Here is an 11,526-nt window from a genome sequence, read left to right on the forward strand (position 1 = left end):
AACAAAAAATTCTATGTGTATTTCCAACAGCTGGAAATATAACACAGAAATCTTTGTTAAAAGCATTCCAAAGAACCTTTAAAGCTGAAATAGTTTTTAAATAGAACAAATGAAAAGTGGTATATTCAGTGGCCTGATCTTATTTTAGGTGGCAGGAAGTAACGCACCGAAGTTAAAAGTGGGAAGCGATAAAGCAAGAGTTCAAACTCCAGTCTTCTCAGCTACTCAGGGGATCACAATTCTGCAGGAATTATTTCCAAAATTGAAGACCATGTTGAGGAAACCCAAATAGGGCAGTTAAAATCTGATTTCCCTAGGAGGGGAGAAATAAACAGGAGCGGAGGAAACCAAGACTGCTTTAAAAAACACAAGGAACACCGGAAGGGGTCCAAACAAGCTTGGATAAGAACGACATTTACCTCATCTACCCTGCTTTCAAAGACGCAAGGGAAACTAAAAGTCACGTGGGAAATAAGTTAAACGACTAAGTATTTTATCAGAAAGTTTAATTATCATTCAGAAAAAATTGAGTGGATAACTTTCTCTGAAAAAATATATTGACTCTGTGTGGGCTGCAGTTATACACAGGAGGGACAAGACTGCCTGTAAGCTAATGATCTTACTTTCTAGTCAGATAATGACAGAAAGTCCCATTTCCAGTCTGATTATAAAGGTACATGTGGCCCAAAGAGGCTGAGATTATATAAATACAAAACAAGAAAGGAAAAAGCAGTAAGCTAGGCATGTAACAGGTTCTAGGAGGAAAATCTCAGAAATACCCCAAGTGGCAACAGGGAACATTTGGCTGGAATTTTAAGCTCTTCAGTCGTCCTTTTCTTTTGCTCCGTGCTTGAGGATGCGTGTGAACTCGATGTAGTTGAAGTTCCCCTTTTTGTCAATGGGAGCCTCCCTGTACAGCTCATCCACTTCCTCATCTGTGAACCGATCGCCCATGGTGGTCAGCAGCTCCCTCAGGTAATCCTCCTGGATGGTGCCTGGAGAATAAGGGACCGAGGATCAGAACACAAATATCCAACTGCACAGTCTGTGTATTTCCACCGGCCCTGGCAACCCTAGTACAGAGACGACCAGATGCTCAATGGCATTACTCTGCTCTGTCTGCCCACCCCACATCCTTCTTTGTGGCTTGGTGTTCAGCAAGAGCCTATGCCTATTGTACAAGTCAATAGCAATCACCTGCTACCTGACATCGTTTTCATAAAACCCACCTGCCAAAAAGAATGCAATTACTTACAGAACAGAAGCAGGATCCTGTTTCAGCCCTGATTTCTTTTCTAGGACTGGGAGTTTTAAAGAGCTCCCCAAGTAACTTGTATGCATAATGATTAAGAACCTTTAATATATTAAAGTAGAAAATAAATGAAACAGGTTTAATCATAAAGCAAAAAAGAAAGGACTCTGACGACTTCCTGGCATGTGAAACTAATACACTAAGAATGTATTTCATACAAAGTAAGCTCGACAAACAAAATGAGAAATAAAAAAGAAGCGCTAATCCTACATTTTTAAAAGAGATCCCTAAAATCTTAGAAGTGTAGCTTTGTAGAAATAAATCATTAACTTCAGCCAACTCACTCGATTGGCACATAAATGAACACAACTAAAATACATCAACCATGAATGTGTCAGGAGACAGACACCAGTAAAAAACTGGGTGCATGGAAAGGAAAGAGTCACTGTTTTTGAGGAGCCAAGAGAAAAGTCTACGAAATCACACTCATATGTGCTCATGTGTGCCTCTTTTGTGGATGAGGGCCATACATGAAAATCAGAAGATGGCCATTCTGTGGGGAGTTTGAAAGCTAGAGTGAGGAGGAGACCGTACTTCCCTCAGCTGGCCCTGACAACCACCAGCATTTAAGACTAGCCTACGTAACATAGGAAATCAGAGGTGTGCCTTCCCTCTACACACACTGGCTGAGCCACAGAGTGGAAATCTTAGAAAATATGCTTTTCCTTCTACTTTTTGCCAAAGGACCAGGCATTCCTCTAGTTAACACTTTGTGTTTTAATGGTTTGTTTTTTGGGATATAGTCTTCTTACTGGGTAGTCCAAACCCATGATTCCAGACTCAGCCTCCTGAGTGCTGGGCTGACAGGCCAGTCCTGCAACACCACACCTAGCACTTCATTCTCCTCAACCAGACGCCAGCGGCATGCTAGGCACTAAGGACACCATGTCGTTTCCCCAGTTCATCCTCACAACAGCTCTATGAGATAGGTCATATTATTGCCAGTTTCATCAAAAACAGAAACAGAACCGTACCGAAGTAACCTGCCCCGAATTACACACCTATCACACATTGAACGATTCTGGAGTTGAGAGATGCCCAACAGGCAAACACAAGACAGTGCTGTGCTGTGGTCTGTAGCAATTTACCGGGTTCCTCTGGTCAGTTACTCATTTAACACAGTACTGACAGCCAGGACCCTGGGGGAATTAACCTTTAAATAAGAGTGTAAATGTTTCCCAAAGATGTTACAAATGAAACCAGCGAACCTCTGAAAACTACTAATACTTAAGGGAAGGAGTAAGGTGAGTGATGAGCGCACCAAAAGAAAGCTGCAAAGGAAACCTTCAAAAAGTGCTGATTCACTACATTTGAAGTACTGCATATTTTGTTACCTAACTAAAAAACAACTCTGTGATTACATTACCCCTGACTTACCCGTTGCTTCCTCATCAAAGCAAGCGAAGGCATTTCTGATGACATCTTCCGGGTCCGTGCCATTCAGCTTCTCTCCAAACATGGTGAGGAACATGGTGAAGTTGATGGGGCCCGGGGCCTCATTCATCATGGCATCCAGATATTCATCAGTTGGATTTTTTCCTAAACAAAAGGAGCCATATTCGTAATCACATTAGGAAATATACCAATTATTAATCACAACAAACATTCTGGCAGGAAATGGAAAACGCTGTATTGTTTGCTATTTGGGTTCATGACAGCAAAACTATGGGAAAGTTTGGAGACATATAGTTAAGTATATAATATTCCAGTGAGATGCTAGGAGGATTAGTACTGCCTTTAATCAAGATCTTTTACTTTCTCTTTTTAAGGATTTATTTTTCATTGTGTATGTATGTATGTATATATGTATGTATGTATGTATGTATGTATGAATGAATGAATGTATGTGCTGGTACGTGCAAATGCGTGCAGGTGCCCACAGAATCCAAAGGAGCAGGAATCCCCCTGCTGATGGAGTTACTGAATGTAGGTGCTGGGAACCAAACTCAAGTCCTCTGCAAGAGCAGTATGCAGTCTTAACTCTCAGCCATCTCTTCAGCCCTCACTTTCTCAAACACCCACCAACAAACATGCATGCACACACAGTCCTTCAGCCCAACCCTGAGGTAGGTACAGGTGTCTGCCCCAGTGGGAAACACTGTTTCAAAATTAATCACTTAGATGGCTTCATGGAGCTTTAAGGATCATGAAAAAGTGAAGGAAATTCTACCCAATACATCGACATTGTGAGTGGACATTACCCATTGAAGCAAGCATGTCGTGCAAGTCCTCCTTGTCGATGAAGCCATCCCGGTTCTGGTCGATCATGTTGAAGGCCTCTTTGAACTCTTGGATCTGGGACTGGTCAAACATGGCGAACACATTGGAGGTTGCGCGCTGAGGGCGCTTCTTGGTGGTCTTGGTCTTTGCCCTTTTGCTCGACATGGTGATGGTTAAATCCTAATTAAGAAAGAATTTGAGGGAAATAAAATCAGTATCTGAGATACTAAGTATGAATCATAACAGTGATTAACAAAGATAAGTGGAATCATTTTTATATCAGTCAGTGGTATGTTTCAGTGGAGTAACATACCTAGGTAAAAACTTCTAGCTATTCAGGACTATCACCTCAACAAACAAACTAAAAGGGAAAAACTAATCTTGAGTTTTGAGTTCACTCACTCTTAAAGTTGAAAGATTTTTTATAAAAACACCATCACTTATTTCCAATTCCAACCAACATCATGTCAAAGCTCACAGCATATCAAGACTGCACATCCCTAGTGCTACCATGGGACCTAGCAACAAAAGAAAAATAAAAACAAGGAGAGGTGTATGTATCTCTCTCTGTGTGTGTGTGTGTGTGTGTGTGTGTGTGTGTGTGTGTGTGTGTGTGTGTGTGTGTGTGTTGGGGGACCTTAGATACATGGAAAACAGTAGCAGTTCTTATACATTAGCACTACAGGGTTGCTAGGAGGTACTAATTCATGTTCAAAAGCCTAGCCTTTTGCAGCTCACCCCTAAAATAGCAGTTCTAGTCCATCAGAGAAAGAAAGACCAGTGGACAGGTCTCCCTCCCAATCTCTACTGACAAATGCTGTTCTTCCATTCAGAAAACATTTCAGATTACACTCTCATTTATGGATTCAATGTAGTTCAAGAACAGTTTGCTGAAAGGCTAACATAAAAGCATAGAAACTGAAGTTAATTCACCAGGAGTTAAGTCTTACAGACTGTACTTTATACAGACCTGTTCTGCACTCAACACTGGATATAACTAAGACTTCTCTTTTGAAATCAGAGCACAAGCTGTAAAGCAATTTCATTTAAAGAACACCTTAAAATCACAGATACTATTTTTGCTCTCTAATAAATTTATCCCTGTAAAACTTAAAAGAACATCTAATACGTAAGATGAAAATGTATTTTTCCTGTGAACATGCAACTTTAAAACAATATAAAATGTCTGAAGTGGAGAACCCCACATCTATCAGATAATAAAATTCTAGCATACCATTCTTCAGAGGTGAGCTGGAGATGACAGCCTGCAAAGTCCTGATCAGCAAGACTAAGTCACTGTGGAGTTATATTCCCCCGGCAGGGCTAAAACGGGCACCACTGACTCCACTCTGACCAAGATAACAATTTTAAAGCTTACGTTCTGAAAACAACATTTAGCCATGATGCGCAAAGCACCATGCCCTTGCTCTAAAAATAAGCCTGTGGACTGCAAAGAATGAACCGCTACCTAGATTCCAGCACCCAAAGTGACCCTTAGAATGTTTCCTATGAGTGGAAAAAAAAAAAAAAGAAGAAGAAGAAGCTATTTCTGACATTCTTGATTACACCACATCAACAGAGTACAAACAATTATGGAAACAATCAGAAAAGCTCTGCTCACATTACTTTATATGTCAATCTGGTTTCAGATTTTAGTAGGAAATTCTTTTTTTTTTTTTTTTTTGGTTTTTCGAGACAGGGTTTCTCTGTGTAGCTTTGCGCCTTTCCTGGAACTCACTTGGTAGCCCAGGCTGGCCTCGAACTCACAGAGATCCGCCTGGCTCTGCCTCCCGAGTGCTGGGATTAAAGGCGTGCGCCACCACCGCCCGGCCAGTAGGAAATTCTTAAAAAGCTGGTTAGTCACAAACCCAGTTCATTTACTACAGCACATTAGGCAGTACAGAAGGATGTCTTTGGAAAGACATTATATATTCTCATAAAGTCTCAGTAATTATATATTCTCAATTTCCCCACTTCTATTTATCCTTTGGGAGACTGTCTTTTATAACCCACTGAAAGCGTTCATGAATGTGTATTTTCACTCTAATATAGTTTGGAGGCTGTACATCTCATTTAATACACAAAGTTATATTCTTTCCTCCTGCTCTAAATGGTCAATGACAAGGTGTTATGGAGAATATTATTACTGCCTCTTAAAATGCACTCAAGAACTTCAGTGAGAGTTGAGACCAGTGAGGGACACATACTTACTAGTTCATACCTCTTCTATATTTTAAGCATAACATGCCTTTGCAAGTCAAAAGTCATCTTCCAAAAGAGCCTGTTTTGTATGACAGCATTGTTTCCCCTCCTCCAATGACACAGGAATGTCAGTTATTTTAAGAACAGAAGAACTGAGGAGAATCACAGGTCAAATGGCTGACGAAGGTGAATTTTTAATCTACAAAAATTTCATGTAAAACTAAATTTGATGGGGGTACCCTTAAAATTTCTTTATAAAAATGCTTAACATGTTAAAAGTAACATGTGATTTTTAAGAATATATTTCCTAATATTTAAACCATGAATTTAAAAATTAGTAAATGCACTCTTTTTGTCTCTGGCCACCATAGGGAAAGGAGCGCTGCCACGTCTGCCATCTACAATGGATGGTGGTTCGGAACTGTTCCCGTTTCCTGATTAAGAATAAGCAGACGTTCAGCACCAAGCCCAATAATCTGAAGGTCGGTTACAACAGGCTGATTCACAACAACTTCACCCAGAACTTTAGCCCATCCCATGCTTAATTCAAATGACTGTATTAGGACCAGCTAATTATATTAATGTATATCAAATGTTATTAGCATTGAACACTAGTCAAAAGTTAAAAATGTAAAGCACATATGTCACCTATCTTAAAGAAGTTAAAATATAGTTGGAGAGGCAACTAACTACAAAGAAATGCATTGATTAGTTCAACGTACGAAATGAGCTACATACTTCCCATTCCAGAGGTATGACGCCCAAGTTAAAACAATGCACAAAAATGACATAATGAAGCTGGGAATGGCAGTGAATGCTTTTAATCCCAACAACAGGAGGCAGAGACAGATGATCTCTGTGAGTTTCAGGACAGCCAAGGATACATAGTGAGACCGTCTCCAAAAAAAAAAAAAAAAAAAAGGAAGAAAGAAAGAAAAATGACTCATCAGGTGGCATACAATCATCAAACACTGAGAGTTAAGAATTGTTCACTTATTTTTACAAGATCGGAGAGGAGACGAAATAATTCAATGCATTATCACCTGGAAATTATAAACTATCTTTACAACCAAGAGTCAGATGTTCATCTTAATTCAAGGAGTTAATTCTGTCCAAATCTGATAATGTAATGTTGAATAAGTTACTCCCCAGCCCTCAACTTTTTCAAGCCGATGAGATGGATTCAAGAGTTTATCTCCCAACACAGAAACTTGGAGCTTCACAGCCGTGGGATGGTCAGCTACCCATCTATACAAAACAACAGAAGTTGTTTATTTCTTCATACCAAACTACAAGCATGGCTGGAATAAACTTAGGTAAAGGGATCACGTGGATGCTGTGATATCAAAGAGACCACGTTTGACAGTGGTAGATTCCTCTCTGCTGTGGTTCTAAGACACCATTCAACTATCTCAAAAAGTGAAGCTGCAAGGCATAATTCTCACGTTAGTTTAAAAAGTTAGAGCAAAGTGAAATTGCAAATATTTTATAATCGTTGTAACTATTTTTTATTTGGGGTGCATGGGAGGATCACCTGAGATCACTTTGGAAGCCTTTGTGAAAGATCTTTGGGGTGAGACTTGGAAAGCCGGAAGATTTGCAGACTGGCTTTCTGGCAAACACATGAGGGTTTCAAAGCATCGGGAGGAGAAGGACAGTCAAAGGTGGTCAGGAGGATCTGTTTAGGGAGGTAAGAGCGGAACCTTGTTTTAAGCTGAGACAGCGCTGCAGCAATGACTCGGATGGTGTGCATTGTTTGTTCTGCAGTTCTGGGGATGGAGGCCAGGGCCTCACATGTTAGCTGAGCACTCTACCGCGGAGCCACACCCCCAGCCCAGGCACTCCGGTGTGTTAGCAGTTTGCTAAGATGGGAGCCTCATGCTCAAGGAAGATGTCAGACTATGACCCGGGGAAAACAAAAAACATCGTCAGAGAGGCTTTCTACACATACCATGGGCAAAGGGAATTTTCAGAATCTTTAGAAATGTAGAATTTGTAGAAACTACAGTATCTTGAGTTTTGAAAAAGCTAAAGCTGGGTGTGGCGGTTCATAACTGGGAATATAATCCTAGCACTTGAAGCAGGAAAGACCATCTCATGTTTTAGGCCAGGCTAGGCTACAATTAAACTCTATCTAAAATAACAACAACAAAACTGCCTATGAAACATACGAAGGACCAATCCATACTTTATACGTGAGACTGCCTAAGTTAAAATAGTAGAATCTCACACTCCTAAACTGGTAATACATGTAAAAGATAAAATTCTTTAACAGAACATCTAAACTAAGCATACTTAGGAAATACCATCTAACGAAAAACTCTCTTAAAACTGGGAAATATATCCTTTAGAAAACTCCCATCTCAGAACCTCGTAGGGTGCTAACACCTAGGTATTTGGCTTGCTTCGAACTCCAGCTCAAATCTGTCTCATTTAATCAGTGCCAATTTTCCCCATGATAAGATTTTTCGTCTCTGTGGGGGTGGGGGGTGGGGGGGGGAGCTGCAAATTCAGTTTTTGAAAGGGTTATTTTCAAGTTGCTGTTTCAGTCCCAAGGAAAGTTTTCATTTCTTAGGCACACTTCCGGTTGAGAGTCAGCTCTCCCAGACAGCCACACCCAAGAGTTCTGAACACCTTTTAAAAAGTCAATTAGTTGCCAGGATGCCTTGTCAACTACGCCTCACTTTTGAAGATAAAATGCGTTTCTATTTAATCCTCATCAAGGGCCAGCCACAAAAAGAAAATACCAGCAATTTTAGTAAAGATTTGCTTTCTTCACCTTTTGATACAACTTTTTCATTTTGAGAAGTTAAAATCTTAAGACCGATCTCTCTAAAGATCTAATAATATATTTCATGCATCGACTGAACGACTCTAACTAAAAACACTCCTCTGTAAAAGTCGACTTAGTCCCCTCGAGAAGCAAATGAAACCCCAATCTCCTCCCTGCTCATGGATCACTTAAAGAAAAAGTTCTGATTAGAGGAGCGCACCCTGAGCCGCCAATTTGAATGGGTTCTTCCTACTGCACGCCGCCGCACAGCTGTAACAACAGCTGCAGAGGGTGGCTGTGCTACGTACGGCTCTATCTGCAAACTCCCTCCAGTCTGGCAAGTTTACGTTAGCAACCCAACATAGTTCCCGAGTCAGCTCCTGCAGGGCTCCGGTTTCGCCCGCCGGCAGTCGCCCAGGCGTGCGGCGCGCCAGCGAACTAAGCAACATTTTCCAAGCTCCAAGCTTGGCAAACAGAACCGAGTCTGCGTCCCGGCCGCCCCAGCCCGCCCCAGCCCCGCGGCTTTCGAACCCACAGCCGCCAGCCCGGGGCTCAGCCCGCGATCGCGCCGTCACACCTGCCCAGGTGCGTTCCCGCGCCGCCCCGCGGGTGGGGACGACACCCTCTCAGGACGGGCCCCCACACGCCCCGCGGCCGGCCCCACTCACCCTGCTCAGCCCGCGGGAATCAAGGGTGTGTCCGCGAAGCCCCGCCGACCGCGGCTCTCCCACCGACCTAACAACTCTCCAGCAGCCCGGGGACCGCCACTTCCGGCCTCCGCCAGCAGGCCGGAAGTAAGCCTAGCCACCATTCTCCGCCGCCTCCGGGGAGACCTCGCGCTGACCGGAGGGGACCTCGGGGAAGATGCCCGAGCAGTTGGAGCGCGCAGGGCGCCGATGGGGAGTACGGAGGGAGGAACTTAGGACAGAAAAGGTCGTAGAGAGGACCTCTTGTCCTAAGGACTGGCTCGTCGTCATTTCTTGCGTCCCTTCTTGAACTGTGATCCTGCATCCCCCCCCCCCGTTTCCTTTCAGCAGATGGTTGCGTCCGTCCCGTCGCTTTCCTTTGCCCGCATTCCAGAGCTGGGAGAGAGGCGGGGACCCCGGGGCCCGATTTCCATGTAGGGAAGTTGCGGAGCGAGAGGCCGCGGGCCTCCGGTGACTGGCATTGGCTCCGCCCCCGGGCACCCGGCGTCCCCGTCCGGCTGGAGTGCGCCTGGGCAGGAAGTCGGTGTGAATCAGCGTCTAGGTCAGCGCCGCGGGGTCCGCTCAGCGCGGGAGGGCGTGTGCGAGCCGCCTGAAAAGTTACGAAGTGGCCTTTTAAGGAGTAGCTCACTCTTTCCACGTGGGAGGAAGCAGTGAACTTTGAGGGCCCCAGGGTCTCCCTGGTTCGGTTCAGAGTTCGTGAATTCAGTATCCGATTGCTCCCTCTCCCAGGAACGTTCCCTGGAACTTCCTACCAGAGTCAGTCCCCCTTTACCCTGATGGTGACTCCTGCTCCACCCATCGCTCCAGGATGACCTGGCGAAAAATGGGACTAAAGTGCTGGACCCATTTACCCGCCCAGGTCTCCTTGCTGAGTCAGCTGCCAACAATTGTTAAAGGAAAAAGCCTCCTTGATCCCTTCGGCCCTGCCCGGAATCCGGCGAAGGCTGTATATTGTTGGTGGTCATCTCGAGAACACGATCCTGGTGAGACCAGAGCAGTTCTAAGAGTTCCAGCTTCATCTGCAAAGCTCTGTCCCTGGACTCACGAAAACGAAGGCGCTTGTTCTGAATGATGCGTGTTAAATGTCCCCCAAACCAGCTGTTTTCCTTCATGGAACGCGCGTGATATGGCTTAAAGTTAACCCAAAGGTAAAGCCACTGAAGAAAAACGTTGCCCTAACCCTGTAGGTGACAGAAACAAGATTTCTCTCCCTTCTTTGGTAATATCAATCACTTGCAGTGCTAACTAAAAATACAAAGAATCGGGTAATTCGTCTCCAGCTCCCTGAATTAAAGTCTTCAAGAACAGGTTACGGGACGTCAAGGTCCTAAGGGGGTCCAACATGACTTTTTGGGAAGGTTGGGGACACAGCTCGTGGCAGGCTGTGACAGGACAAACTAAGAGGGCTGAGGGGTCAGAGGCAGTGGTGGGTTCTTGGAGTTTGACTTGCAAGGTGGCCGCACACTAACACCTCCATGGGTTGGCGGTGGCCTGTCACACTGGGAAGCTCAGGCATTCTGGGCTGGCTGTCCTTCAGGGGAAAGCCAAAACCCCTGAGATAATGAGGAGGAAAGGGGCAGTTCAGTTTCCCCTTCACCTGGACAACAGCCCGTTGTTGCTTCTGGAGGAATTCCCAGTGTGTCCTGTCTAATCAGCCAACAGGTATTAAACTGGTCCACACTGTGGCGGGGGCGGTGGTTTGCCCGTTTCAAAAATGAACAGTTGCCGCCTCTGGGACGGGGTTGTGGGATGGAACAGGAAGGGTGGAGAATTAGAGGGAACACATATGCAACAGGTGACGGAAGAGCAGATAGACCCACCTGGGGACCAGTGGAAGATGTCCCCAGGGGGCACCTGGACTGGTTCTAGGGGTTAGTGGAGGAAAGGAGAGAGCCATGTCCAGTTTGTCTGGAGGGGCAAAGAAGCTGGCTGAGTGAATGTTGGTTTCTGTTCACCCTTTATTCATTTCCACAGAACTATGGATATATCAAGTCAATGTGGAAAAATTAATTGAAGTCTTACAACTCTATCTAACGTCCTGATATGAAATTTTAATGATTAGGCCCACTACCGAAGGCCTCGGATGCTCTCTGACATCCCTGTTCTTTTGGAACTTAGAAGAGCTCTTCCTAAAGCAGCAGGTGAGAACCTTCTCACTACAAGTTGGACAATCTGGGTTCTGCTCCACATCTTTCCTTCAAGCAGCTGCTGCGTACCTCTGAGAGCAATTCGCTCGGTTGACCTCATTTTTCTAATCTCTCTCCAGCCTGCCTTACGGGGCTTTCTGATTAAATGAAGTCATTTATAATTTT

The 11,526-nt window shown here is 44.2% G+C and overlaps 1 protein-coding gene and 1 long non-coding RNA gene across 3 annotated transcripts; one reads left to right on the plus strand and one right to left on the minus strand.

Annotated features, from left to right (window-relative positions):
- Positions 1-489: 489 nt before the first annotated feature.
- Positions 490-9,314, minus strand: LOC102904293 (myosin regulatory light polypeptide 9). Of its 2 annotated transcripts, none has more exons than XM_006972257.4 (4): positions 9,176-9,314; positions 3,514-3,712; positions 2,690-2,851; positions 490-995 (listed from the first exon to the last, which is right to left on the minus strand). In XM_006972257.4, the coding sequence occupies exons 2-4, from the start codon at positions 3,695-3,697 to the stop codon at positions 823-825; spliced, it is 519 nt and encodes a 172-aa protein (XP_006972319.1). In that variant the 5' UTR covers positions 3,698-3,712; positions 9,176-9,314; the 3' UTR covers positions 490-822. The 2 variants fall into 2 exon arrangements, with proteins under 2 accessions (XP_006972319.1, XP_006972318.1); XM_006972256.4 differs by lacking the exon at positions 9,176-9,314 and adding an exon at positions 4,767-4,921.
- A 321-nt stretch (positions 9,315-9,635) lies between these two features.
- On the plus strand, positions 9,636-11,526 carry LOC121822140 (uncharacterized). Its single transcript, XR_013044040.1, has 2 exons — positions 9,636-10,362; positions 11,189-11,526. It is a non-coding gene; the product is annotated as an uncharacterized LOC121822140 (long non-coding RNA).

This window comes from Peromyscus maniculatus, chromosome 13, assembly GCF_049852395.1.
Source record: "Peromyscus maniculatus bairdii isolate BWxNUB_F1_BW_parent chromosome 13, HU_Pman_BW_mat_3.1, whole genome shotgun sequence".
NCBI classification, from domain to species: domain Eukaryota; kingdom Metazoa; phylum Chordata; class Mammalia; order Rodentia; family Cricetidae; genus Peromyscus; species Peromyscus maniculatus.

What these genes read in the sequence shown, in the direction of transcription:
- LOC102904293 (XM_006972256.4), bottom strand. An exon ending in CGACATGCTTGCTTCAATGG is followed by an intron (nt 2,852 to 3,513) that starts GTAATGTCCACT and finishes CCTTTTGTTTAG; the next exon opens with GAAAAAATCCAACTGATGAA. An exon ending in CTTTGATGAGGAAGCAACGG is followed by an intron (nt 996 to 2,689) that starts GTAAGTCAGGGG and finishes CTTATTCTCCAG; the next exon opens with GCACCATCCAGGAGGATTAC.